General features: G+C 34.1%; 1 protein-coding gene across 6 annotated transcripts in view; it reads right to left on the reverse strand.

Annotated features, from left to right (window-relative positions):
- Positions 1 to 12,006: 12,006 nt before the first annotated feature.
- The window catches only part of ADGRB3 (adhesion G protein-coupled receptor B3), an 856,580-nt gene continuing 841,159 nt past the window's right edge, over positions 12,007 to 27,427 (reverse strand). For 3 of the 6 annotated variants that reach the window (XM_031964674.1, XM_003769193.3, XM_031964673.1), the window contains 2 exons: positions 19,831 to 19,935; positions 13,342 to 13,530 (listed from right to left, as the gene is read on the reverse strand). In XM_031964674.1, coding sequence (XP_031820534.1) covers positions 13,342 to 13,530; positions 19,831 to 19,935 — 294 coding nt within the window. Of the gene's footprint in view, positions 13,531 to 19,830; positions 19,936 to 27,427 lie in introns of all 6 variants that reach the window. The other 3 variants (XM_031964677.1, XM_031964676.1, XM_031964675.1) reach the window with 2 other exon arrangements.

Here is a 27,427-nt window from a genome sequence, read left to right on the forward strand (position 1 = left end):
CTTCTTGTTTCTCTGTTATTTTCAGTAAATACTGTATATTTCTCTCCATTTACCTACAGGTGCCCTCCCTACCTCCTTTTCTTTTCTCATTTAGAAAAGATAGAGAGATTGTCCTGGTTTCTAATCCATAGGTTGTTAGGAAGAGGCAGCATTGAAAGAAAAGCTTTCTTCAGGCATAGTGCTAAATTGCTTTCTGCTCTACAATTTCTGTTCCACAAAATCTTTTCCACCTGCAGCTTCTTTAAAAAAAGAAATTCTTTTTAACAGCATGAAAGTTTCTGAAATGTAGATACTTACTAAGCATAACCTTAAGTAACTATACCTTAATAGTATGGGGAAGGTGAAAAGAACAACCCACATTGGAGTGACTTTGTTGCTTCAACATCTATGTTCATAAGCAAGGAATGGACTATCCCCTTCCCAATTCCAGCCCCAATACGTCCAGTATTTCTGTAGCAGTCTTTGCTTAGCCAGAAGGAACTAAGAACAAAATATCCCTTTGTAATGATGTGAGGGAATCTGGGTTGTTGCACTGAAAGCCTGTTGGTTTTTCTTGGCCAGTTTGATGTGACCACTCTAGGGACACCACCTGGTTCTGGGATCTGCTGCTACCATAAAAATTGATTTCTTTAAAGGATGAAATGACTGTCCGAGGCTTTGAGCATCAGGTGATAAGCTCCATGGAAAACCCATCCCACTCTGGCTGTGAGCAATAACTGTTAATTATGCTAATTAAAATAAGGTCAGGAGGATCTCTACACAGCTGTGGTGAAGTGGAGCATTTGAAATTGTGGGCTGAGGCCAATATTCTGACTATAGGAACACATGGTGTTTGTGATATTACTATCAATAGAAGAACATTCTCAGCAGAGGGATATCCCCAAAAGGTAATCAGACACAGGCAACTTAATCTTTTTCTGCCTCAGTTTCTTCATCTGTAAAATAAGGTTGTTTTGAGTTCTACATTTAAATTTAAATTATAGGATCCTATGATCCTATGATAAAGATATTTTGATATGATATTATTTAATAATCTTTTCCCCTTTTTTTTCAGTCACAAATTCAGAGAAAAATTACTTCTCTTTTCAGAGCCATCTCACCAATGTATTTATTTTGAAACCAAAAATTCTCAAAAAATAGTACCTCTTATAATAAAATGTCTTTTTTGATTCCTTCAAGAGAAACAAAAATCTTCAAGCCCACTTCCAAACTCAAGTACATTTGGGATAATCATTAATTTCTTTTTTTCCATGTGGAAAGCAACTTCTTGATTAATTGGAGGATCTGAGTATGCAAACAGCCCCCCTCCATGTCTCTTCATGAGACCATGGAATGGCTTGTTTTGAAGAGCTCACTATTTCATTGTCAAATTTGGCAGTGGGGGTGGTTTATTTTGGCTTTATTCCCTTTCTTGGGGGATTGGCAAAACTGATGCCAGCACTCAGTCAGTCCATGGTATGCCACCTGATTCAACAAGTCTAATAAAGGACTTCAAGTGCCAGTTCATTTCTCTTCTGTTTCAGTTATATAATCCATTCCTTAGAGTTTCTCATTAGGAGACAAGTACATACATATATATGTACTTTTGATATGTGCTTCTATAATTACCAAAGATATCATGTTATAATTTCCTTGATTGAAAAGTTTAAATTCAGCCTCGAAGTGTAAGGTACATGCAATGTTTTTTAGAATTCTATATTGGCCCAAAGGTAAAATAAGGATTCATCTCCCACACTGTGTAGCATAGGAGCTAGAATCATAGAATTTACAGTTGGAAGGGAACTTAGATATTATCTAGTTAGGATGTACCTGGGGATACAGTAGATAGAGGGCCAGGCTTGGTATCAGGAATGCCTGAATTAAAATCTGCCCTCAGACACTTCCTAGCTGTATGACCCTCGGCAAGTCACTATCTATCATGTCTAATGTCTATCCCCTCAGTTTCTTGAATTGTAAAACATGGATAATAATAGCACCTATCTCATAAGACTGTAGTGATCAAATGAAATAATATTTGTAAAAAAGGCACTTAGCATAGTGCCTGTCACGATAGTAGGCACTATCAAAATACTTATTCCCTTTTCTTCTCTTTTATATAGGAGAAAATTGAGATCCAAAGAAATTAAGTGATTTGGCCACAGTCACACAAATACTAAGTGGCAGAAACAAGATTTAAACCTAGGTTCTCTGGATACTCAAAGCAGAGTGCAAGAAAAGCAACCCCAGTTAGTTTTTTGGGATGGCTAATGCACTGGATAGTTTTGAAAATGAAGTTACAAAACTAAAAGGAAAAATAAATGATTGTATAGGGGCTGACAAGGCTCTAAGGTAAAAAGTGGGTAAAAAGCTGCCCATGGTTGTGGACCTGAAATCTTTGCTACAGGAGATTCTGAGGCTGGTGGATTACTTTAGTTGAGGAGTTCTGAATTTCAATAGGGTTAGAGCTAATTGGGTATTTTTCCTAAGTCCCATATCAATATCGTGCTATTAAGAGCAAGAGATCAACAGACATGGGAGGGTGAACCAGACTCATTGGAAAAATCACACAAGCAAACCAGAATATGTCAAAACTCCTGTGCCAATCAACAGTGAGATCATACCTGTCAGTGGTTGCTGTATTTCGAGCTTAGATGAGAAGCCTTTAAAAATAAATGAACAAATAAAATTAATAATAAAGCCTTGTGGATGTTTGTGAAGTCTGAATTGTAAAATACTTTATAATTCTGGAGGAATTGAGGCTGAAAGATTCCTGGAGAAGGGGCAGCAGCAATAGGATTAAGAGGTCAATTCAATTTCTCTTTCAAAGTGACAAGGAAGCTAGATCCTTCTGGATGAGGTGCTGCCATGGGAGAGAGTTATCCCTTTTTCTTACCCTGAAGGATACATTACTACATTAATTACTTTTACTTTTTTACTTATTATACTTATCATTACAATAATTAATAAAAAAACTACATAATTATTACATTAAAAAGTTCAGCCAACAAGGGCTGGTGATTGGTACTTTTAAAAATTGTGATGGGTCTGAATATTGCTCTCCCAAAGTTTTGTGATGTAACAGAAAGATTGCTGATCAAAGGACCTGGGTTTTAATCCAGAATCTAATACCTGTCACTTATATGATCCTAGCAAAACAGACATTCCCTTTATGGGCTTTTTTCTCCTCATCTCTTCATCTATAAAATTATAATAATGGAATAACTGATCCATAAAGTTCTTTCCAGGACAAAATCCTATGACTTTGTAGATACAGTATCTATATTTGCACAACTCACTTTGACCATTTGTATTGTTTCTAACTTCACAATATCTATCATATACAGCTCTCTTGCTCCTTCCCCTTTGCTTTATTTGTTCTCAAAGCTACTATTCTAGTATAGATCCTGATAGGTGGACCATTGTTGAAATTTCTCCCTACTCCAGTCCATCCTCAGATAGGATGCCAAAGTGATCTTCCTAAAGTTCAGGTCTAACCATGTCACTCATTAATCATTAAGCTAGTTCCTCATTAAAGGCAGCTAGGTGGCTCAGTGGATAGAGCACTAGGCTCAGAATCAGAAAGATTCATCTTCATGGTTCAAATCTGGCCTCAAGCACTTACCATGGTTGTATGTTCCTGAGCAAATCACTTAACCTTGTTTGTCTCAATTCTTATCTATAAAATGAGCTAGGTAAGGAAATATCAAACCACTCCAATGTTTTTGCCAAGAAAACCCCAAATGAGATCCCAGTCAGATATAACTGAAATAACCGAATAACATCTTTATTAATTTTTATTTACTATTTATAATTATTTTTATAGTTATTCTTTATATTTTTATATTTATTATTATTCTTTATTAATTCAAGGATGAAAATTAATTGATTAATGAAATTAAAATGATTAAATCAAAAATGAAATAAAATTCTCCTTTTGAAAATTTTTTTTTTTAATTTTAAAATTCTTCTTTTGATATTTAAAACTCTTATAACCTACTTTACCTATATTCCCAAGCTTCTTAAACTTGATTCTGACCTACTTTCTTTATGAGCAAACAATACTGGCCTTCTTGCTCTTTTCACACCCAATACATCTTTATTCCGTGTCTTTTCACTTCCTATTCTGTCCTTGGAATGTTGTCTCCCCCCACCTCCTCCATCCCCCTCTTCTTGGCCTCTGTCAACTGCCTTCCCTGGCTTCCTTTTATGACTTGGTTCAAATCCTGTTTCCATTTCCTACCTTCCCTAAACCTGCTGCTAGTGCCCTCCCTCTGAGATTACTTTCTGTCTCCTTTGTATATATCTTCTCTATATAACAGTATTTTGCATATTGTCTCCTCTATCAAAATATGAACTCCTAGAGGGCTGGGGCCATGTTTTTGTGTTTCTTGTATGCCCTGAGACTGCTGCCTGACACATAGTCAATGTTTAATTAATGCTTGGTGACTGATGGATACCTTTGTCAGTAAAGTGGCCTGCTTGTTTTTGTTTTCATAAAGGAAATAAACTATAATGTTTAGTATTTGGATAGAAACATTGACCCCAAACAGGAGCTTTGATTAATATAATAAAGACTAAGATTATGACATGTTTTACTAGGTTATACAGTGTAATTTTTTTCTGGAAATTTCAAATCAAAAGGCAGAGTTTTTCTTGATTAGTTTAGTATCAGTACAGGGCTACCCGTAGGCCAGGGAATATATTCAGTAACTCCTTAAGGTCCCTCCAGGCCCATCATTAAGCAGGATGCAGTTAAGAGATGTATCGGTATATATAATGAGTATGTTTTAATGTAAGAAGGATAAGACTAGATGGTTGTTCAAGACTGGGTCTCCTAGTGTTTTTGCACCTTTGGGTGGCAGTGGGGTGTCCCATATTTATGTCTTCAGCTTTACAAGTTCAAAGTCACTTTTGTTGTTTCAACTAGAAGTGATTGGGGTTTGGGTTTGTGGCTTATGTCAATTGTAAAAGTTCACAGAAAATTGATTCATAAAACAGAATGACTATTAATTTATAATACCAATCAGTATTTTGATGCCAGTCATCTATATGAGACCTTCTTGTCTTGACACATTAGCACTCAGAAAATTTTCACTTAGAAGGTTTTTTGAGAATTGGAGCAAAGGGAGTTTGATGTTTCTGAGGGGACATTTCTAGGAGGTTGTGAAGACAAGAGTATAATGCAGCAAATAGGGCATTGGAGTTGGAATCCTGAAGCCTCGGGTATAACTTCACTTCAGAAATTTACCAGTTGTGCAACCCTAGGAAAAAGAATGCAATCTCTTTGTGACTCAGTTTCCCTCCTCCAGCTTTAAATCATTTTTTTTATTCTGGAGACTAGGTTGTAAAGAACTCAGTGAGATAAAGCTTAACAAATTCTCTTTCTCTTATATAATTCTAGCATTATGTTGTCTGTTACATATTTATGTTTTCTTTACAAAATTAGGGGCCAAACTAAGTAATCTTTATTATCTTATCAAGCTTAAGCAATCTGTGATTCTCTTTATTTTAAATATCTTTTTAAATGCCAAATTGCATTATCTGTTCATGAATATGACTTCAGACTTGTATTGCATACATCTTGATGGCAATACTGTATTTTTTCTTTTGTGCTAAATGACTAATTTCATATAGACTAATCATATATATTAGGGTAATCTCTGTCTGGAGGGTAAACACTTTTAGTCTTGGGCCCTCTTCTTTCTCTACACTTACTCTCTAATGAACTCATCTATTCCCATGGATTCATATCTTCTCTGCATAGAATATTCCCAAACAATATAGCTGGCTCTAACTTTTCTCCAGAATTCCAGACCTACATTATGAACTGTTTGTCCTAGCTTTGTCCAATTGGATTCTTGCAGTCCACAAATTCAATCATCTTCTCCTAGGAGTTACTCTTCCACAGATCTTTTTTTTTTTTCTTTTGAGGTTACTACTATGTCAATCATATCGGTTTATAGTTTTGTAATCTTAAAGTCATACTTGATTCTTTATCTTCTCCCCCCTCTAATCTATTATCTCCAAAACAAATCTCGAATTAATCCCCTTTTCTTCATCATTAGTGTATGTCCATCTCACTTATCATTTGAACTTCTGTATTCTCTTTATTGCTTTCTTTGATTTTGGCTTCTCCTATCTCCAGTCCAATCTTTCATTTAGCAACCAAAATAATCAGGATAATGTAGGTAAATGTTTACCAACTGGCTCCTCAGGAAAAGTATATATGAATTACTTTTGATGTACTGTGGGGGATTCTGTTCTAATAGGTCAGTGGTCCTGGGTCTTCTGGTTTTGGAATCTGCTTCAGGAAACTCCCAGGCCCAATCTATCAGATTGTGATTACTCCTTAACAGGTAGCTTCTGGCCTCAGGAAATTCCACACCCAATTTGTCTGATTCTGAATGGACTATTATTTCTCAATTCATTGCTGACTGATAATCTTGTCAGTTATAATCTGATCAACCAAGAACCACCCCTTCCAGATATTACTCTTATGATTGAAAGCTGTATAAAAAATATCTCCTTTGCTTGTTTCTATATTGAATTCCTTACAATTCAGTCTACTTTGTAATGGTGTATCATTATTTTCAATAAAACTTTTCCCCTTGACTAGGAGATGGATTTAAGCCTGCAAATTTTTTGAGACACCTCATGACACCAGTCTTTTGAGGTCCCCTCCTTCCCAACCTCAATTCTTTTAAGTTTAATTTGCATTATTAATATTTTCTTCATTACTTTCTTAGCACTAGATAATCAACAATAATTATATATTAACTCCTGATTTGTAAAATTTTCTGATTTCTGAGGTGTAAGTGTTATCCTGAAAATTTAACCTTTATTTCTGCTTACTGCACACCACTGATAATAATTTCTAAAGTACCAATACTAACTGTGCTATTGAATTGCTGGAAAACTTTTAGTGTTTCTTTCTTATTTAACACAAATGACAGACTTTCAGATGGGTTTTCAAGGCATTCCACAGTCCAATTTCAATCTATCCTTCAGCCTTATCCCTTACTCCTCAGGCACTTTTCATTGTAGCCTAAGTAGACTACTTATGGGTTCCTATGATTAACATACTGTATCCAGCCCAGTGCATTTCTTTATGCTTAAACTCCAGGTCTGAATTATATCTCATTCTCTTCAGGCTTTTTAGCATCTTTATCTTCCTTCAAGGACCAGCTCAATTATCACCTCTTCCATGAATTCTTCTTCGAATTCCTTCAGTTATTAATATATTTTCCCTCCTGTAAATGACCATGGATTAACCTAGAATCAGATGAGCATAGATTTGAGTTTTAAAGGGATCTGAGAGAACTCAGTTTAACTTCTTCAATTAACAGAAGAGGAAACTTACCTATGTACACATGGCAAATCCCCAATAGAATGTAAATTTCTCTAGGACAAGGATTACCACTACCACTAGCACTTTTCACAGATTGTTATAAGTAGGTGCTGCTGTTGAATGAAATAATTGTTCTAAACATTTGCTTTTCTTAATGTGACACAGGGAGACTTTGCTCTGTTTTTTTTTTTTTTTTTTTTTTTTCCTCCCAGTAGAGTGTTGTAAGTTGCTGCTTCCAGTTAAGGATTTAGAATTAAATGGTTGAATTCACTGGAACCATTGATAGTCTCCAAGAAAGCCTCAGGTGGTTGAAAATCATGGAGCTTAACTTCCTCAAGTTTTTTTTTTTGTGTGTGTGTGTGTGTGTGTGTGTGTGTGTGTGTGTGTGTGTGTTCTTTTAACCTTATCTTTAACAAATTGGGAATGTGTTAAAATTTAATTAATCTATTTAGGTATGCCCAATTTTATAGATTAGTTGCAGCAAATTTTAAAACCTGGCTTTAGTTTCCTTTGCCAACAAATTATACTTGCCTGAGCCATAGAACTGGGAAAGGAAAGGCTCTGCACAAGATCATAGAGTTTATTCCAAAGCTGGAATTTTGTAAACACAGGTTAACCAGCCTTTGGGTCACTTTAACATCTACCCCCATACCCTACAGACACACAACACACACACACACACACACACACACACACACACATCCATTTCCTTTGCTTCTGCAAGGTTGGTCTTTTCATTCCTCCCCAGAAATCTACACTCATTACTACTTGTAGTATGTGTGTATGTGTGTGTGCGCAAACATGTACTTTCCCCCGTATATGTGTATATGTTCCCCCTGGCCAGAATATTCTTCCTTTTCCATACTCCTATCCAAATTCCATCCATAATTCAGAGTAAAGCTCATGGGAGATAGAAATTGAGTTACTTTTACTACTATGTCATGTCATGCGTTGGATTTTTAAACTATTGTTCTTTTCTCTTTAGTTAGATTGTTAGCTTTTGAAGAATTAGAATTTTGTTTAACATAATAAAAAAAGTCCTCTCACTGTGACTAGCAGAGTGTTTGTGTACTTAGTAATTAAATTCTTATTGCATGAATTATTAATATGAACAGTTGAAAAATGAAGTGATAACAATGTATGTGAATGTATGTACTCTTTATTCTAGAAGATCACATCATCGGGAAGGCAGTGTACATTCTGCAATAAACTTGTCTCTGACACATACTGCCCATGTGGCCTTAGATAAGTCACTTCCCTGAGAATCAGTTATCTCATTTGTGATAAGAAGGGGAAGAACCAGATGGATTCATGGCTCCAGAGTCAGGATTTTGTGATCTTATCACAGTATTAATAAATACATTAGCTCTTTCAAAATGAAATAAATTGGCACAGCTGACATCCAGGGTACTTCACATATTTTGATGCCACAAATAAATAATTCAGGAATTAGGAAAACAAACTTTACATGTTGTTAATAGTAAGAAATTTTTTTTTTTTTTTAATTTTTGTATTGACTCTAATCAACTTAGGGACAGTTTAAAAAGAATATTAACTACCTAGCTAGAGGTAGCTGGGTGGCAGAGTGGATAGACTGCTGAGCCTCAGAGTTAGCAATACCTGAGTTCAAATTCAGCCTCGGATACTTAATCACTTTGTAATTCTGGTTAAGTCACTTTGCCTCCATCTCTTTAGTTGTATAAAGGGGATAATAGCACTGATCTTTCAGTGTTGTTGTGAGGATCAAATGAGATATTTGTAAAAAAAAAAATGCCTGACATATATTAAGTGCTATAGAAATGACTATTCCTTCTCCTTTCCCTTCAATAATTGATAGGTAGTTTATTTTGTAGATTGTACAAAACTATTTCAAATTCTTGACATTATCACATATTTTGCTTAGTTATATGCTTAGAACATTTGGGGTCTTAGATTATTCTAGACTAGCAGGAGGCAGAAGTGAAATCTTTATAGAACAAAGCAATTATATTTCTTCCATTTGGGAAGCATAATCCCACAATTTCTAGAGAAAGACCTTTTTTATTTTAGGTTAATGTTTTGTATAAGTTTGGAAGAAGATGTAATATGTTCCAGATAGGGAACAAGAGGGCAGGAAGAAATCAAATATTAACTTCTTAAAAAAAAAAGTGTCATTCATCTCTTTCTCTATACCTAAGACCTAATTTAGTACCCAAGTTTATGCCCCTATCAATCCTTCTCTGGATTATTGATAGGTTTCTAATTGATCTTCTGTTCCCTTTCCTCTTTAACTCATGACCTATACATTTGCCAAAAGAATACCCAATACACAAATTCTGACTATGTCGTTTCCTTGCTTATAATGGTTCCTTTGTTTTTAATCCAAAATGCAAACTAAGTGGGCTGACCCTTACACTCCTTGTCCATGTCTGTCTCTACAGATCTATATGGACATAGAAATATATATGAATAAATGTATATAGATTATATATGAAAACATATTCCATGTTTAGATAGGTTTAAGAGGTAGGATCCAGAGGTACTGGATAGAAGATCATCTAGCAGTAGTGTTGGGGAGACCTGGGTTTAACTTCTGCCTCTGACACATACTGCCTATGTAATCCTGGCCAAGTAGGTTAACAATTTCAATAGTCACTCAGGAATTTTTCCAAGATTATAAATTGCAGACTTATGTGCAAATTTCTACTAGTAGAGGAAGTTTTTGTGCCTGTATCAATGAAACTTGTTAAGATATGTAATATAAAAAAGATCTGAACAATTATCTTGTTCCCTTAATATATATACCGAACATATTACACCCTAATATTCTCATAGATAACAAACATACACATACATATGTACGTATGTTATATACCTAATACTTTATGGATATGTTCTGCAGCTTTGTTATTGTAGGTATTCACTTCAAAGATGTAAATCATATTCCTTCTATAACTTTGAAAATATGTGATTTTTGATGTTTTTTAAGTATGTTCAACAGCAATTAAAAGTACATATGAGTGCATATATGTATATGAGCAGATATATTATAGGTACAACAAAGTACATGCATATGTTATGTGTATAGGAAGTTGTGTGGTATGGCAAAAAAACCCAGGGAGTCAAATTGTCTTCTGACACCTCCTAGTTAATAGAGAGGAAATCATCTAATCTCTATCATCATCTACTTTATCATAATCCACTAAAATTATAAATTGCAAATTAGGTACTGATTTGATATATTAGATGGAGATTCCTCATTAGAATTTCAATGAACATATCAATGAAATGAGAAGTTAATTCCAAAACTATGGATACATAAATGAATATATATGCATAGCAAATATATTTTCATATATCTTTCTATGGCACTACGAATTACCCAAAGAACAGAAAACCTATATCTAGAAGGGAAAAAAAAAACTTTCAAAGCCAAAAGTGAATGATTTTTGGATTATCTATATTCCCTGTAATGGAGTTTACCTACTTCTCTTATAGGGTAATTCAATTTTTTGAGTCACTAAAAACTACTGAGAACCACAGTTTCCTAAACTTGTTTAGAATAATCTTTTGCACTCTATGTAAAATCCCTTTTAACTGAGTTTATGAGTTTATGAGGCTTGACTTGAATAAAGGTTGCTTACACACATGCAACAACTGGGCCTAATCTTTTATTTACTATGTATATCTCAAATATAACCTGTCAAACATTTCTTAAGTCATTGGAACTGAAAAAAAAATTATAAAGGAAGTGTGTTATTTAATTTTAAGTATTTCATGACATGTAGTATACTGTAAAATTCACGATTTAGAAGAAACACTTTTCTTTCTGATATATTAATATCAAAGGAAAAGGGACTAGACCTCCCTCTACTAATTCAAGCCAGTACTTTCTCTGTGATGTACAGTATTAGAGAGTTATCTAGAATAGTGTGACAACTAGGGTCACATGGCCAGCATGTATGAGAGGCAAGACTTGAACTCAGCTCCTGTTGACTCCAAGGTCAGTTTGCTATCCATTAAGCTTGCTAACTCTCATGAAACTCATTTGTTTACCTAAATGTTTATACCAATGCTTTTTTAGGTTTTATTATTATTGTTATTTCTTAAGACTCCATATACTCTGCAGTCTCTACATTTGGTATTCTGAGTGGTTTCATGATTTTAATTAGAAACTGAGGTCCCAACTACATGTTACAGGAATTAAACTGAATAGTAAGCTTTTTGTGTTTTATATCTTGACAGAATATTATTCCTATAACAAAAAAAAAATCTCATAAAACATTAATGAGTTTTAAGACCATATTATAATTAGTATGATAATTTTATGCTAGTGAAAAATCAGGCTTTTGTTAACAGTTATACTCTTTTTTGCATATTTTGATAATGTTTATTTTTTTTTAAAATTTGATTAAAAATAGACTTTTCAAAATTTTTACATCGAGAACAATAAAAACAAACGACAGGAATGAAGCCTGAGCTGTTTGTTTGGTTTTTAAGGCTCCAGCTTGTGGTGGAGTTGGCTTTTTTATTGAACCTCTTTCTAAAAGTAGGTCATTTTCTCTTTGCCTGAGCTACACCGGTTCCAAAGCCATCACAGCCACTGCCCCTGTGCCCAGAGACTTGGGCTGGTCACAAAAGATAATGCAGCTCAGGTTAACATTAAACAAGTTTGAATAAACTTCTTGAAAACTTGGGATACCCTTCCTTGCCACAGTATCATAAATACAATGTTCAATCATCTGAAGAACAACCAAAAAAAAAGTTTAAACAAGTCTCACAATAAATTTCCTTTAATGATAATCTGAGGGGGCTAGTGACATCACTAGCATGGCTTATAATGAAGCTAGAGACAGTTTGCACCAACAGCTTCCCTCAGCCTTCCCCTCTCTAAGAGCTGCCAAATACATTCCCTTTTTGTCTCTGTTATAGATTATGGATCTGAGATGATTTTAAATCCTGCATAAGTGCAGTTTTTCTTATATGCTATGAAAAACTTTAAGCACACATGGCTTCTCTTTTGATACATGCACTGCCCTCAATTATTTAAAATAAGCATTTCCTTTTTTTTTTTTTGGCATTATAACTTACTGTTTTTCTTAGTTGTGTTTTCATCATAAGATAGAAAAAAAAAACATTTATATATGAGAATGATGGCAGCAGAATTCTGACAAGCTGAATTTACATAGTACATTGTTCCAAAGAGTGTTTTGAGTAGAAAATACAGAACCTATTATACAAACCTACTTTTACATTTGAGAAATCATTAGCCTCAAAGGAGTAATAACGATATGCCATTAAAACTGAGAATACATTTTTTTTCGGTATCTGCATTAAAAAAAAAAAAAACTTTATAAATATGTAAATTTCAATTCAATAAATCCCAAATAAAATGCACTAAAAAACTGATATGTAGACAAAAGTTTATTTACACCATACAACATTTTAAATATTTTATACACAGCTGCAGCAGCGAAAGCTACTCTGAGCTTTCTGGAGAAAACTGCAATAATAAAGATGTGAAATATATTATTCATATAAAAGTGAGATTATTACTTTATTGCATTTAAAGCAATGAAGAATGTAGCTCAACAAACATTCATTTAATGACAAAAACTTTGCTTTTATATTATAAAGTAAAAAGTGTAGTAATGGCCAAACAGACTGTTATAAACTTTAAAAACTGCATAAATATATACATTGTGCTTCATGGTAAAGTTTTCTGAAAACTAAACCAAATGAAGCAGTTACAACATGAATCGTTGCTTGAGGTTTATCTATAAAGATTACCTTACAAATCCATTCCACGTTTACTTACAACACAGGATGGTAAGAATTGTACACCTGGTTCTCCACGCTAGCTTGCCTAGCGGGACGATAAGGTACGAAAATACCACTGACGTTTGGCACATGAAGATCCTGACATTTGTACGGTAGCCACAATGTCCAGAGAGGAATGTCAGGCTTCCCAAGACTTGAATGTCAGTGCAATGAGCAATCTAGTTTCCTTATTTTGCGCTTTGTTTGTTTGTTTGTTACACCTCTGTTTGAAAGTCTCCTTCCTGCACATCGAGAGGCAAATTCAGACACTTCTCCCATTCTGCTGGTCTTAGTTCCAAAGCGTCTTTTGCCTCTGTGTCCAAAACATTTATTGTGGTATAATGTTGATAATCACTAGGGTTTTTGAAAGTGTCCCATGGGCTCTTGTTTGGTGCTGGGTTTTCCTGTGAAGAAAACAAGAGAAAGAAGAAAGCCATTTATGTGATGGATGGGATCGATGCCTTTTTTTTCTTCTTTTTTTTCTTTTTGAGCATCCCAGGTAAGTGCCTATTTGCTGCCCTAATCCAGCTTAAGCAATTACAGAGAGGAGCTGAAATTGCAGCCAGCTGCCAAGGAACAGGCATGATTTGAATTCATTTGCATTGAAAAAGAGCAGATGAGAACCTTGTCTCTAACTTGTGATTCATGGAGCTAATCTGGATGAGCACAGAGACTAAACTCATCTAGGAAAGGAATTTTAGTAATATTAGACTCTTAATTGCTCAGTCACTAGTCTTGGAGCTCTAGCTAGACAAGTAACTCATTTAGCCCCAGTTCCCTCATCTGTAAAATATGAAGAATAATTGCATTTACCTCAGCATTGTGAGATCAAAGAGATAACATAAATAAATAACTTTCCTTTATGAAGCTAGCTATTATTATTATTATTTACTGTCCTAATGGGCTTGAGGGACCATCTAGTTTAACAAGGGAAAAAAATTGATGCAAGGAAAACATATATGATTTATACAAGATAGCTTGGCTCAGATTAAATATTGTTGTTGTTCAGTAATTTTACTTATGACTTCACATACCCATTTAGGGCTTTCTTGGCAAAGCCACTGGATAGTTTCATGATTTCCTTCTCCACCTCATTTTACAAATGAAGAATTGAGGCAAGCAAGGTTAAGTGATGTACCCACTGTCACCTAGCAAGTAAGTATCTGAGGTCACATTTGAACTCACGAAGATAAATCTTCCTAACTCTGGGTCTGATTCTCTATCTACTATGCCTCTTTGTTGCCAAACCCTTTAACTCTAAATCCAGCCTTCTTTCTACTGTAGCACATGCTCTGTGGCTATTGTTTGGCTTATTGATGTATTTTTGAGAGTCCTGAGTTTGACAAGGAAGGGAAATTCAAGTTAAATGATAGGTCAGAAATTTAGTGATAGAATCTTCTGAGATATAAGTAAGGAGCTCTGATTATAAGATAGCCATTATGGGATATTAAGAATTACTAATGAGTACACACCTTGGTAGTGGTTTCTAGACCAAAATTAAAGACATCTAGCCCTTTTGGGCTATTTCTCACATTTTTTCCTTTCCTTTTCTTTTTTTCATTGATCAGATATCTTTATCCTTCTTACTTTGCACAGCTTTCTATTTCTCCTGCATATTTTGTACATTCATTTCCACTTTTGCAAATTGTTTCCTTCTTATAGTTCAGTTTTTTGGAAACATTTCCTTAATAATAGTAAAACTTTTGAAGACACCTTTGCTTAATAGCCAGTTACTTTTCTAGAATCAACTTTTCCTTTTCTACTAATAAGTTTAGATATTGCTTTAAAGTTTTCAAACTGCTTTATATATGTTATCTTTTTGATCTTCAAAGCAAGTTGATAAGTAAATGTTATTACCCCATTTTTAAGATAAAGAAATGAGTCTGAAAAGTGGTAACTTGATTATCTGAGGAAGTATTTTGGAAGATTCATGTTTTCCTCAACCCAAATCTAACACTATAGCCACTGAGTCATGTTATAATGAATTCATCATGCCTTTTCTGAGGGAAGGGCACGTCTGCCTCTTGGGTAGAGTCTTGATCATGTTTATACAGTGTAGCCATTACTTTTTTTTTTTTCCTCCTGAGGTAATTGGGGTTAAGTGACTTGCACAGGGTTACATAGCTAGGAAGTGTTAAGTATCTGAGACCAGATTTGAACTCAGTTCCTCCTGACTTCAGGGCTGGTGCTCCAACCATTACACCACCTAGCTACCCCATAGCCATGAATTCTTTTGTGGTCATGGAAATTGCTGTATTTTAAATGAAAAGTTATTTGACAATTAGTGCAAAATGAAGAATGCAAACATAAGAACAAGTAGAGTTTTCTCTATGAAGTGTAAAGCAGAAATCATTATTGACATCTAAGTTTAAAAAAAAAGAAACCATCCATCAGAACAATTTGTGTGTTTCCAAACCAATGTGAAATTACAGTGTATTGATCTGAACGTCACATCACTCAGTCATATGAAGAAACATCAAACAAAAACCGTGCTTTGTATAACTGCCCAGTTATTAAATTTAATCCAGAAATTTGGTAACATGAATCATTATTCAGGAGAGGATATTGGCTATTTAATGTCCTCTTGCTAAATATGCCCATTAGAATAAAGAATAATAGTTTTTAAAAAATAGTTTCATTTAGGATCATAAATTTAGAAGTTGAAGGGAGCTGATAGACTAACTAATCCAACTTTCTCATTTTACAGAGGTCTAATGATTGCAAAGGGCCCTGCAGGGAATAAATGACAGAGCCACTATTCAGTTTCATGAACTCTGGCTCCAAGTTTAGTCCACTTTACACTTCTTCAGCAATATTACTTTGAAATTTAAAATGATTTTGCTCCTAAGGACATGGACTGTTTTATCTTCACTAATCCTTTCTTTCTCTCTCTCTCTTTTTTTTAGAAATATAGTTTTGCATATATTGAATTGCTTGCTGTCTAGGGGAGAAGAGTAGGGAGAAGAGAAGGAGAAAAATCTGGAACACAAGGTTTTCCAAGGGTGAATATTGAAAATTATCTTTGCATGTATTTTGAAAATAAAAAGCTATTATATAAAAATAAAAATAAAAGAACAAAAAATAAATTAAAAAGAAATCTAGTTTTGTATTTATTCTAGATTAAAGTAATATAATTTATATTACATTTATTCTAGTTTAAAATATATTTAAAATACAGTGAAGCTTGTTATCAGATTTAAAGTCTTCCATGTTTTCTCTGCTAATATATCTAAGTCAACAAACTTGTATTTATAAAGATTAAAGTTAAATGTGTGTTGGGTATACAATAACTTTTGAAGAATTGTTTGTTAAACATTTAGCAGCATGTCTTTGGTCTTGTTTAATTTTTAAGAATTTGTTTTAATGAATCATAGGGATCTGATTTCATTGGCATAGAATATTCTTGGAAGAGGAAACTCCCTTTATCAATGCAGGTAATATATAGCTTTACACAATTGCCTAGAGCACTATGAGGGCAAGTGATATGTTCAGTCTGTTAGGTGTGGAACTTGAAAACAAGACACTCTTTGTGGCCAGCTCTCTATCCATTTTTGTATACTGCTTGTCATAGTGAATAAGAGGATTTAAACGATGTTGGTCTCATTTTGAGGCTATTCCTGAACAATTAGTCACTCTGTCCTTGCCTGCTTTGTCTGTAGTTTCCACCTCTGGAACTCTGAATGAATGAGTCATGTCCTTGAAGCCAGCCTTTTTGTGGTGAGGAGTCATCCTGACAATTACTGAAGCCTCAAAATATGGGTTGGGGAAGCTGGAAGAGGGCAGGGGAGGAAAGGCAGAGGTGGCAAGCAGTAATAACCAGCAATATACTGTTCTCCTAATAACTCTCTGTAGACTGGAAAGAGAATACAGAGCACTTTGCTTCAAGGGAAGTTATGAAGTCTAATGATAGGATATTTGTAAAAATGTCTAATATGTAAGCATTTATAAGTCCTTCCTTCATTTCTCTATGCTTTTTTCCTCCTTCTTTTCCCCCTCATCCCTTCTTATAAATAATGTATTAAATAATTTCTGCAAATGTAAAAGTTCCATTTCTGCTTTTTCCACCTGATATGATATCCAGAACCACCTGGCTTTTTTCTGTTCTTATTTCAAGCCTTATGATGATGGAACACAGTTCTCTGAGGGAATGGGTTTAGGTTGCAGCAAGAAGGATTTTGAGCAGCTGTTTGGGTGCTCATATACTACTCATAAACATGTGCACATATATTGCATTTAAAAGTGAAAGAGAAGAAATTCTCTCTCTGGACATCATTAAACAATGATCTCTTTAGGGCGATTTAATTATTATCTTGCCCTAAGTAGTGAAAATAGATAAGAGAATGTCTCAAATTTCTTTCTGTCCCTAAAAAATTTATTATTTTATTTAATTATCATAATTTACTATACTTTTAGGTATGATTAGTTGGTAACTAGAGAAAAAGAAAAATCACCTTTTATTTTAAAATATCTTTTCCTATCCAATTGGAAAATTTGTTAACCACAATATGCCACTGTAAATTATGCAACTCAATTAGTTATAATGAACTCATATTTTACAAGTTTATGATCACTAAAACAGAATAGAAAACTCTCTTTTTCCTCCATTCTTGAAGAGTTAGGGCAATAATTATCTAATAAGGACAGTTTTGCTCTCTCCTACCTACCACTTAATGCAGTAATAAGTGTTTATAGACAATAAAATTTAAGTAAATAGAAAAAAGTCATGCAGGTACAGAGATATTGAATCAGGAGGGCAATAGCAATTGTCAGGATACTGAGATCCATATATTTGCACCATTAATAATTAAATCCTCAGACTAGAAGTCTCTAGTCTAGAAGAGGAAAAGCAGACTTGTATACAACCTTGGTCAGCCAGCTAGATTAGTTACATATGCCTGCTGGATTTGATAGGTGTTAAAAATATGTTTTCTTCAATTTATTTCAAATTCACTATTAATTTTTTTGGGAAGAATTGATGGATTGAGACCTGTGTTGATATCATTTGTTGGCTGAAAATCTGTGAAAATAGTTAGAAGAAAGTGGAAGAAAACAATCAACTTTTGAGTGTCAAATATCTGCTATAAGTATAGCATTATCATAGGCACAAGAGGGAATACAAAAGTATAAACCAATCCCATTTTCAAGGAACTTATATCCTTTTCTGGAGAGATAAGGCCAATAGCTGGAATAATCACTTGCTAACTACCACTGAAATATGAAGGGTTCAACCCATTACTTGAACTAAGATTTGAATGAAGTTAGGGATTCTAAGAAGTGGATGTTAGGAGGAAGTGCATTGGCATAGGAGACAGTCGTAGTTAAGGCACAGAGATGGAAAAGTGGTGAAGGGAGTTCAACAGCATCTTGAACAACAAGATGGTAATATATTCTTTGAAAATGGCAGTTCACAAAATAAGATTAAAAAAAAAAATAAGGTGATAATGGATTCTTTTAACCTGACACTCTATGGAACAAGATTAAAAAAAATAGATCTCAGTCCTTCTCCCTCTCCCCCCTTGAGCTATAGTTATTGCAGAATCTAGAGAATTCTGCTTGGGGAAAGGGGAAAGGGTGCTAGAGAAAGAGAACTCAAATTGGATAGGGAGAATGCTTAGGTAGACAATTTGGATGGAAGGGCACTCCAGATACATGGGGGTGGGAATGAGGGATTAATATCTGATTTATTAGGGTGGTTGTAAAGAACAACAAGAAGAATGACCAGCGTAGACTAGAGTGCATGGTATAATTTTGAACAAGCCCCCTTTGCTCTTTGAGAGTCCATTTTGCCTTCTACAAAATAAGGTTTGTGTGAAGATGATAAAGTATTGCATCATAGAATTGTGTTCTGCATCAGTGGAGGAAACATACACCAGTGAAATCAGAGATCTTTTAACATGTTTTTCATCATGTAAAATAAGCCTTTGAAAAAATACATCTTTGATCAATTCTGATGGATGTAGTTCTCCTCAATAATGAGATGATTCAAAGTGGTTCCAATGATCTTGTGATGAAGAGAGCCATCTATATTTAGAGAGAGAACTGTGGGAACTGAATATGGACCATCACTCTTTTTGTTGTTGTTTGCTTGCATTTTGTCCCTGTTTCTTTCTCATTTTTTCCCTGTTTGATTTGATTTTCTTTGTGCAGCAAGATAATTATATAAATATGTGTGCATATATTGGATTTGGCATATATTTCTACCATGTTTAACATATATTGGATTACTTGCCATCTAGAGAAGGGGGTGGAGGAAGGGGAGAGAAAATTGGAACACAAAGTTTTGCAAGGGATAATGTTGAAAAATTATCCATGTATGTTTTGAAAATAAAGAAAAAGCTTTAATAAAAAAAGAAAAATGTATCTCTTCCTAATGATAAGTGAGGCCATTCTGTAGCATAAAGACAGGTGCTTTTGTCACATTTGTCAACTAAATTAGTCATTTGGTACCTAATTACTTGGTTCATATATGGATTTTTCTAATTTTTTTTTATGGTGGACATGTAGTGGATATCTTGGAAAATCCAGAAAGATTATGAGCTTTGAATTGGCAGAAATCATACCTTTTAGTATATATTTTATTTATATTCCCCTGAAGCAACCTAGCAAGTTCTGGGAACATAACACAGTGGGTAGACATTAAATACTTGGTGTATTGAGTACTTCACACTCAGTGAATTGAGCTAACTAAATAAGAGTATACTCACCATACTGCTTGTATTTGGTATGTCCCGAAATCTGTCCAAAGTCTGAAATTTCTGATTTAGTTCCTGAAATAGTTCCATATGTCTCTTCCTAGTATGCATGACCTTCTGCAAGAGAAGACAGAATGGTTTTCATTCCTAATTGGATTTTTGGTGTTTTTTTTTTTTTTTTAAGATTCATTATTTTTTCTTTGCTAATAAGACAAATTGAGTTTGGCAGAAGTCAGAGGGTCCCTGTAGACTCCAGAAATGTAAATGAGTTCTACCAGATCTCTTCTTGATCTCTTTCAGCAGTTTTTGTACATAAAACATTGAATTATCCTTCTACTTACAAGGCTGCCAAAAAATAGTTTTCTCTTGTGACAGTATAGTTGTATTATAAATATAATCATCACCTCAAGATTTTTATCATTCAAACTTAAAAACTGTTTTTAGTAAAATTGTTACAATATAAAATAATATAGTATGTATATGTGTATATATATATTTATATATACACACACATATATACTTACATGCATAAATCTGAATGTGTAAAAGATGTGAGTTCCTCAATTGTTAACAGGAAAATATTACTTCTTATACTTTATTTCTATAAACACTAAAATATGATTTGCTGTATTAAAGGGGAAAGAAATACTTCAGTGACTGAAATGTATATAAGATCTAAACTCTTCTGAGTAATTGCTGAATATTAATGTAGCTTCATAGAACAAGAATCTGGCCCATCAACTTCAAATAAATGAAATCTTTCCAAATCCCCTTTAATTTTAACACTTTCCCTCTATTGATTATCTCGGATTTATCTTACACATAGCTCATTTGCATGTGGTTGTTTGAATATTGTTTCCCTCATTGAACTATTATCTCCTTTAGAGCAGGAACTGCCTGGGGTCTTAAAATATGATAACTGATTAAGGAGACTAAGGGCAGTCATTTCTCTGTTTTATTCCTGGATGAATTCCTAACTCTCCCCAAGATTCTCTACATTGGCTTTCACCTTGAAAGTTCACTCCTCTTTATTTCAGACTTGAAAAGTACCCAGGACCTTCACTTTAACAAAGAGGTCTAGGTCAGCTATATACTCATTCTTTGCCTTCACTTCTATATTATCTACTGCTTTGATATGCTGCATTCCCTGCTACGTTCCTCTATTCTCCCTTCTCCCTGCTATTTGCATTTCAGGTTCCCATTACATGTTGTATTCCCCTGTTAAAATGTAAGCTTCTTGAGGGCAGGGACTATCCTTCTTTCTCCTTGTAATTCTGTCTTCAGTGCTTAGCACAGTGCCTGGCACAAATTAAGAAATGCTTGTTAACTGAGTGACTAATTACTGGAACAAAGTAATCATTAGTACTTGGGAAAGTTCATGGGATAAAATGTGAAGTTCAGCAATTCCTAAAAATACATAAGCATCTCCACTCATTTTCTTCATATTACCCCACCAACCTACTGTACAACCCCTAAATTTTATGCTATTAGTAATACAATGACTAATATAATATGATTATAAAATGTTTTCATCTCATGTTCTAAGGTTGTGACATCATGAATAGAAGGCTTACTTTGAGGTAAAAAAACAAAAACCAAAAACCAAAAAAACCCAAACCTGGGTTTCAGTTCTAACTCTAACCAGATTAATTGTGTAATCACGAGCAAATCATTTAACTAACTTTCTAAGTTGGCAACTTTCTAAGACTCTAAATTAAAGATAAATAGTCCATGGAAGGATTTTTCACATAAGGATGTTTCCTAAACTGCTAAAAATCACTGCTATGGACTTTTATGCTCCACAAATATATAAATGTCTTAATTTATTTAGGGGAATCTATTGTGCATTGAACCTTTTTGAGAATGCAGTGTTGTTAAAATAATACTAAGAAAAGTAAGCAATACCATGAATTTGAAAGAGACAATTTATAAATGTTGACCATAAAGAAGTTATCTCCAACCCTTGAGGATGGGAGCCAGAATTCAAATAAAATTATTGATTTTTAAAAGTTAGAAATTGAGGAAAAGAGCATTAATATTTTCATTGTTCCTCTAGGACCAGATATACAACTTGTTTCAGAGTTCTTTAGCCCAGGTACCTAACTTAAGTACCATTTGAAAACATGGTTCAGAACTAAATGGCTTATTTTTTTAAGGATTTGTTTTGAAAATGTTCAAGTGACATATGTTTGCTCAAAGTCTACTTTTGTCTTTGAAGACATTCGTGGAATGTATTTTGGCTTCTTCAGGAACAAGAATGGAAATGATCCATGAGAATTCAAATTTTAATTTAATAATATGAAGGGATTTTTTTTTCCTATACAGACACTGATTCACATCTTTTACATACAATAAACTTGGATTTAAGCCAGTATCGTCTCTGTTCATTCTATTTGTATGAGAAGGATATTGCCACTTAAAATCTTATAATACCCAAATAATTCTAACCCATGACATTTTTTAGTTCCAGATATTCACTGATGACAAATCAGATAGTTGAGGACAGGAATATGGCAGCATTATTCATGATAATAGGATGAAACATAGTAAGCAGTTATAGAGGTATTAGCTTCACATGAGTTGTGGGGAACATAACAGAAACAGCATAGCAGGACTTGGTGAAGAGTCACCATACAAATATAATTTGACTTGTGATAGATGGTAAAGATTTATGAAAAGGAGAATTTGCTAAAAGTACCAAGTATTTTAAAACACATAGTGACCTTTGTTGGCAAATGTAATGCAGTAATGCAGTAATAGTAGGAACTACTTTTTTTTTTTTTTAAATAAAAAGTATTAACTTTAGTGCCATGTCCAAATCTATTAAAAAAAATGAGGACAAATGTCAGAAGGCTTACAAAAATTTGGCTTATAGAATCTTGGCTCAATTCTAGCCCAACAACATGAGTTTCAGTTAATAATGTCTCTCCCTGTGTACATATTTTCAACTGGGGCAAAACAAATATCCCATTGTGACATTTTCCTAGTTGATTTCAAAAATAGCTAGTATTAATAAAATAATGAGAGAGTGTAGTATGGCCTTGGAATCAGGAAGATCTGAATTTAAGTCCTGCCTCAGATACTAATTATATGACCTTAAATAAGTCACTTAAATTCTGTCTGCCTCAGTTTCCTGCCTTGTAACATGGGGGATAATACTCCTATCTCCTAGATTTGGTATAAGACTATAATAGGATGTTATTTCTATAAATATTTTGATACAAATACTTTCATAGTCATCATTATAATGTATGACTGGAAAAATCATTTAATTTTCCATTGTTCCCAGGTAACTCTCTAAAACTGTGAACTGTGGATAAATTTTTGCTATCAGTGGAGAGAGTTTTCACACTGGTTGTTCTTCACATTAATGGAAACACAGGTCCACGTCCCAAACAAAGAGAAATTTATTTATTTATTAGCAAGGTATTTGGGCTTAAATAACTTGGCCAGGGTCATCCAGATAGTAAATGTTAAATGTCTGAGACCACATTTGAACTTAGGTCCTCCCAACTCCAGGGCTGGTGCACTATCCACTGTGCCATCTAACTGTCCCAGGATCACATTTTCTAGGATTCCCTTTTCAAATTAACTAAAGTTTCATTCATTAATTTCTTTGGAACTCTAGATTACCTCATTTGTAAAGTGACACGGTTTATGAGGTTTCTTCCAGCTTTATAATACAGCTATTGTGATGCAAAAGCTAGGAAGTGTTAATTGGCTGAGACCAGATTTGAATTCAGGTCTTCCTGACTTCAGGGCTGATGCTTTATCCACTGTACCACCCAGTTGCCCCTATAATTTCAATTCTCTAGAATGAAAATCCCTCCACCAATGCATATCAATAGTTGTTCTTAATTTATAATCTTAGGTATTTAGTTGTATGGGGACACTGATGGCTAAAGGACTTGCCCAGGTTCACTTAGTATATGTCCAAGAGAGCATTTAAACCTAGGTATAATTGACACTGTTACAGGGTCATGATCCATTAGATATGCATCATTAGATATACCTATTACCAGTAGAACTTACCCTCTGTCCCTTTCCCTCCATGGACTTTTATTCATTTCTTTTCTCCCATTTCAGTTTATGTTCCCCTAATTTTCAATCTCTTTTAATCAAGATTTTTGAAAACTTCTTGTTTCTTTTTCTTACTGAAGCAGATCTTCCTTTTCCCACTTATTCCTTTCCTCATTTGCTTTCTATTAAGTTGGTATCCCAATCTTACACTCCTGCAATTTTAAGTCCTTCACTTTTGATTTCTCTCCCTTTGATAATGCTCAGCTTTGACACACTTCAATCTCTTTGGCTGGCCTCTTGAACTTTTCTGTTTATTCATTTTCTTCTGTTTCTTGATCTGAGCAGTTAGTAGAGCACTTTAGTAGAAACAAAACTATTTCATTATCAGTGGTGAATAAACCTAGCCCTAACTCTGTTCTAGGAAAAAGAAGTTCTGGCTTCCTTGGAGGATTTCCAGTCATATTTTGATTGAATGAGGACTATACCTGAATTGCATGAGTAAGGACTTACAGGAATGGGGATTCATGTGAGAAACTCATTAATGAATTTCCGAAAGAATTTTAAGAAAAAAGTTCTATTGCATGCATCATCACAAAATAACAATAAAATGACTGCAGTGTTTTTTGAATACAAAACATATTGCTGATATGCTTTGTTAATGGTTCTATGTTAAAAATGAGTATATAGAAATTATTATTAGAAAAAATATTATTAGAAGCTATGAGAAAATCTGGATGCCAGATATTTGTGTCCCTGTCTTTCTACCTGGAAGCATTTAGTTATTAATAGATCTAGCTGTCAAGGAATCACTATTTTTATTTTTTAAAACATCTTGACAGTAAATGCTCAAAGCAAAGGAAAGCAAAGTTCTGCAAGAGGTACATCAATCCTTCCTTCACAGCATCTATCATATATATGGTCTTCATTTCACTTAGTAAGACATTGTCAGTCCATCAGTAAGCACATACTATATGTCAGGTACTATGCTAAGTGCTGGGGATTCAAAGAAAGGCAAAAATGGTTCCTGACTTCACAAAGCTTACATTCTAATCAGGAAGACACTCACATAGCCATCACTTAGTTTAGGCTCTGTCTCTTGCCTGTATGATACACCAGCATCCTAATTAGATATTCTACTTTCTGTATCTTCCTTCTCTATATGTTTTCCACATTGCTGTCAAAAGAATCTTGCTAGACCATGAAATTGACTATGTCATTCTCCTGTACAATAATCTTCAATGTCTCTCTATTGTTTCCAATATAAAATACAAACATCTTAGCTTGACATTTTAAATCCTTTATATTGTGGCTCCTGCTTATCTTTCTGAGTTTATTGAGCATCATTTCACTTTATATTCAAGCCAAACTAGCCTATCTATTGTTCCCCAAACATGGGATGTACCAGCTGTCCCTCATTTTTAGAAATCACTCCCTATTTACCTCTACTTTTTTTCTGGCATTATTGAAAACTGGACTCATGTGCCTTTCCCTTTGGAAAGCCTTTCCTTAACATTTCAGATATTAGTGCTCTTCTCCCTTCCTCCTTGCCCTGTTCAGGTTTTCATCAATATACTCATCCCTTTTTATATATTGTTATCCCCCAATAAAATGATCTTTGATTCCAAGAACTATTTCATTTTCTTTTTCTCTTTGGACACTCAGCACTTAGTAGACTCTTAACAATTGCTCCTTGAACAAAGAGAAGCCATGAGTATAAAAGAATGAAAATGAAACATGCCAGATTTACTGACAGAGTAGTGATGAATTTAAAATGTAGAAAGTACATACTTTGTTTGGATATGGCCAGTGTAAGAATTTGATTTTCAGGACTGTGTACATATGTATTGAGGGCTTTCTGTTTTGTATTTGACTTTTTTTTATTTACTCAATTGGAAGGAGTTGTATAAAAAGGATAGACGATTTTTTAAAGGAGGATTAAACAAGTACTTATCAATTAATCTTATTTGGGAATTATCTTTTAGACTACTCAATACTGTCAGCATATTGAATCTTTCCTCTATGATAACTTGTTTCACCACAGTCAGGGCTAATAATACATGTGCAAATGAATGTTGAACATATGCGTAAATCACATTACCTAGATTCACATCTCAATTGTACCCTTTTACTGTCTTGGGAATCTTAAATGAATCACTTAATGTCTTTAAGCTTTATTTTCCTCATTTGTAAAATTAGGAAACTTGACCTGATGATCTCTAGAGTTGTGTCCATTTTAGATCCATGATACCATGTCCAAGTAAGTCTCCTATCCCTGTGACAAGGACAACAGTTTTCATTGGTTAAAAATGACTATTTGAGAAGAAATTACCTGTAGGCATGGATGATCATGCCAGAGAGAGACAGGCAGCCAGCTTTGGCTATACTGATTATATGTTATACAAACGGCAAGGGGTTTCCCTTTGCTATTTATTTATTTGCATTACTCATGCTTTGGAAGGTTTTTCTCAATCTAATTACAAGTTCTCATGTGTATTTCCCTTATTCTTAGTCTGCTTTTCTGGTTATTTTGGTTTTATTGGCACTGAGGTTAGGGTAAAGGGGTATTATTTACCTCTCCTTCTCCCTATTCCCCTTAACTTTTTTGAAATCGTCTTTTTTCTACTTAAGTTTTCAGAATGATTTTTCCAAAGCTCAGATTTGACCACATCACCCTATTTAATAAACTCCATTTGTTCCTATGATTTCTGAAATCAAAAGTAAAATCCTTTGTTTGTTGTTTAAAGCCCTTCATAACTTGGCTCCATCCCGTCTTTCTAGTCTTTTCATACTTTATGCCACCTTGTGAATATCTCCGCTCAGTGATACTAGCTTCCTTTTTTGTTTGTTTTGTTTTGTTTTGTTTTGTTTTTTTTCTCAGAGGCTATCTCATCTCTTGAATTTGAGCATTTTCAGTAGCTATCTCCTATTCCTGGAATTCTCTCCTCCCCCATTTCTGTAAACTGCCCTTCCAGGCTTCCTTCAAGTCCCATTTCCTATCTTTTATAAGTTTTCTCCAACACCACTTAATGTTAATACTATCTCTTTATTGATTACTGTCAATTTATCATATGTATAATTTGTTTGCATGTTATCTGCTTTCTTAGATTGAGTTCTTTGAGAGCTGGGATTTTGTTTTTTGCTTTTCTTTCCATTCTAAGTTAGTACAATGTCATATAAAAGGCATTTCATAAATGTATGTTTGACTGACAGAAAGAAGTAGCTCCTGGGGGGGTAATTTAACTACAAAATTTATAAAGTTCTTACTGTTTCTAAAATCAAATGATTAAAATAAATAATGATATGGAGTCTCCTAAACCTTTCTTCCCTACTTAAATCAAAAGATAACTAGATCATGACCAACACACTCCAGTGTTAGATCTAGCATTCAAGTCAAATAATGTAGTGCTCTATGGATTTGTAAGGTCAAATCAACATTTCCAAACATCTTTACCTGATAACCCATGTCCTGAGAAGACCTGCTATCTGTCTTATGGCACAACCATAAGCCTTCCTAATCACATTAACATCAGTGTGATCATTTGATGCCTTTTGTATTCCAAGGTAGCAGAGCTTTGAGATGAACTGTAGC

The sequence above is a fragment of the Sarcophilus harrisii genome, chromosome 4, assembly GCF_902635505.1.
Source record: "Sarcophilus harrisii chromosome 4, mSarHar1.11, whole genome shotgun sequence".
NCBI classification, from domain to species: domain Eukaryota; kingdom Metazoa; phylum Chordata; class Mammalia; order Dasyuromorphia; family Dasyuridae; genus Sarcophilus; species Sarcophilus harrisii.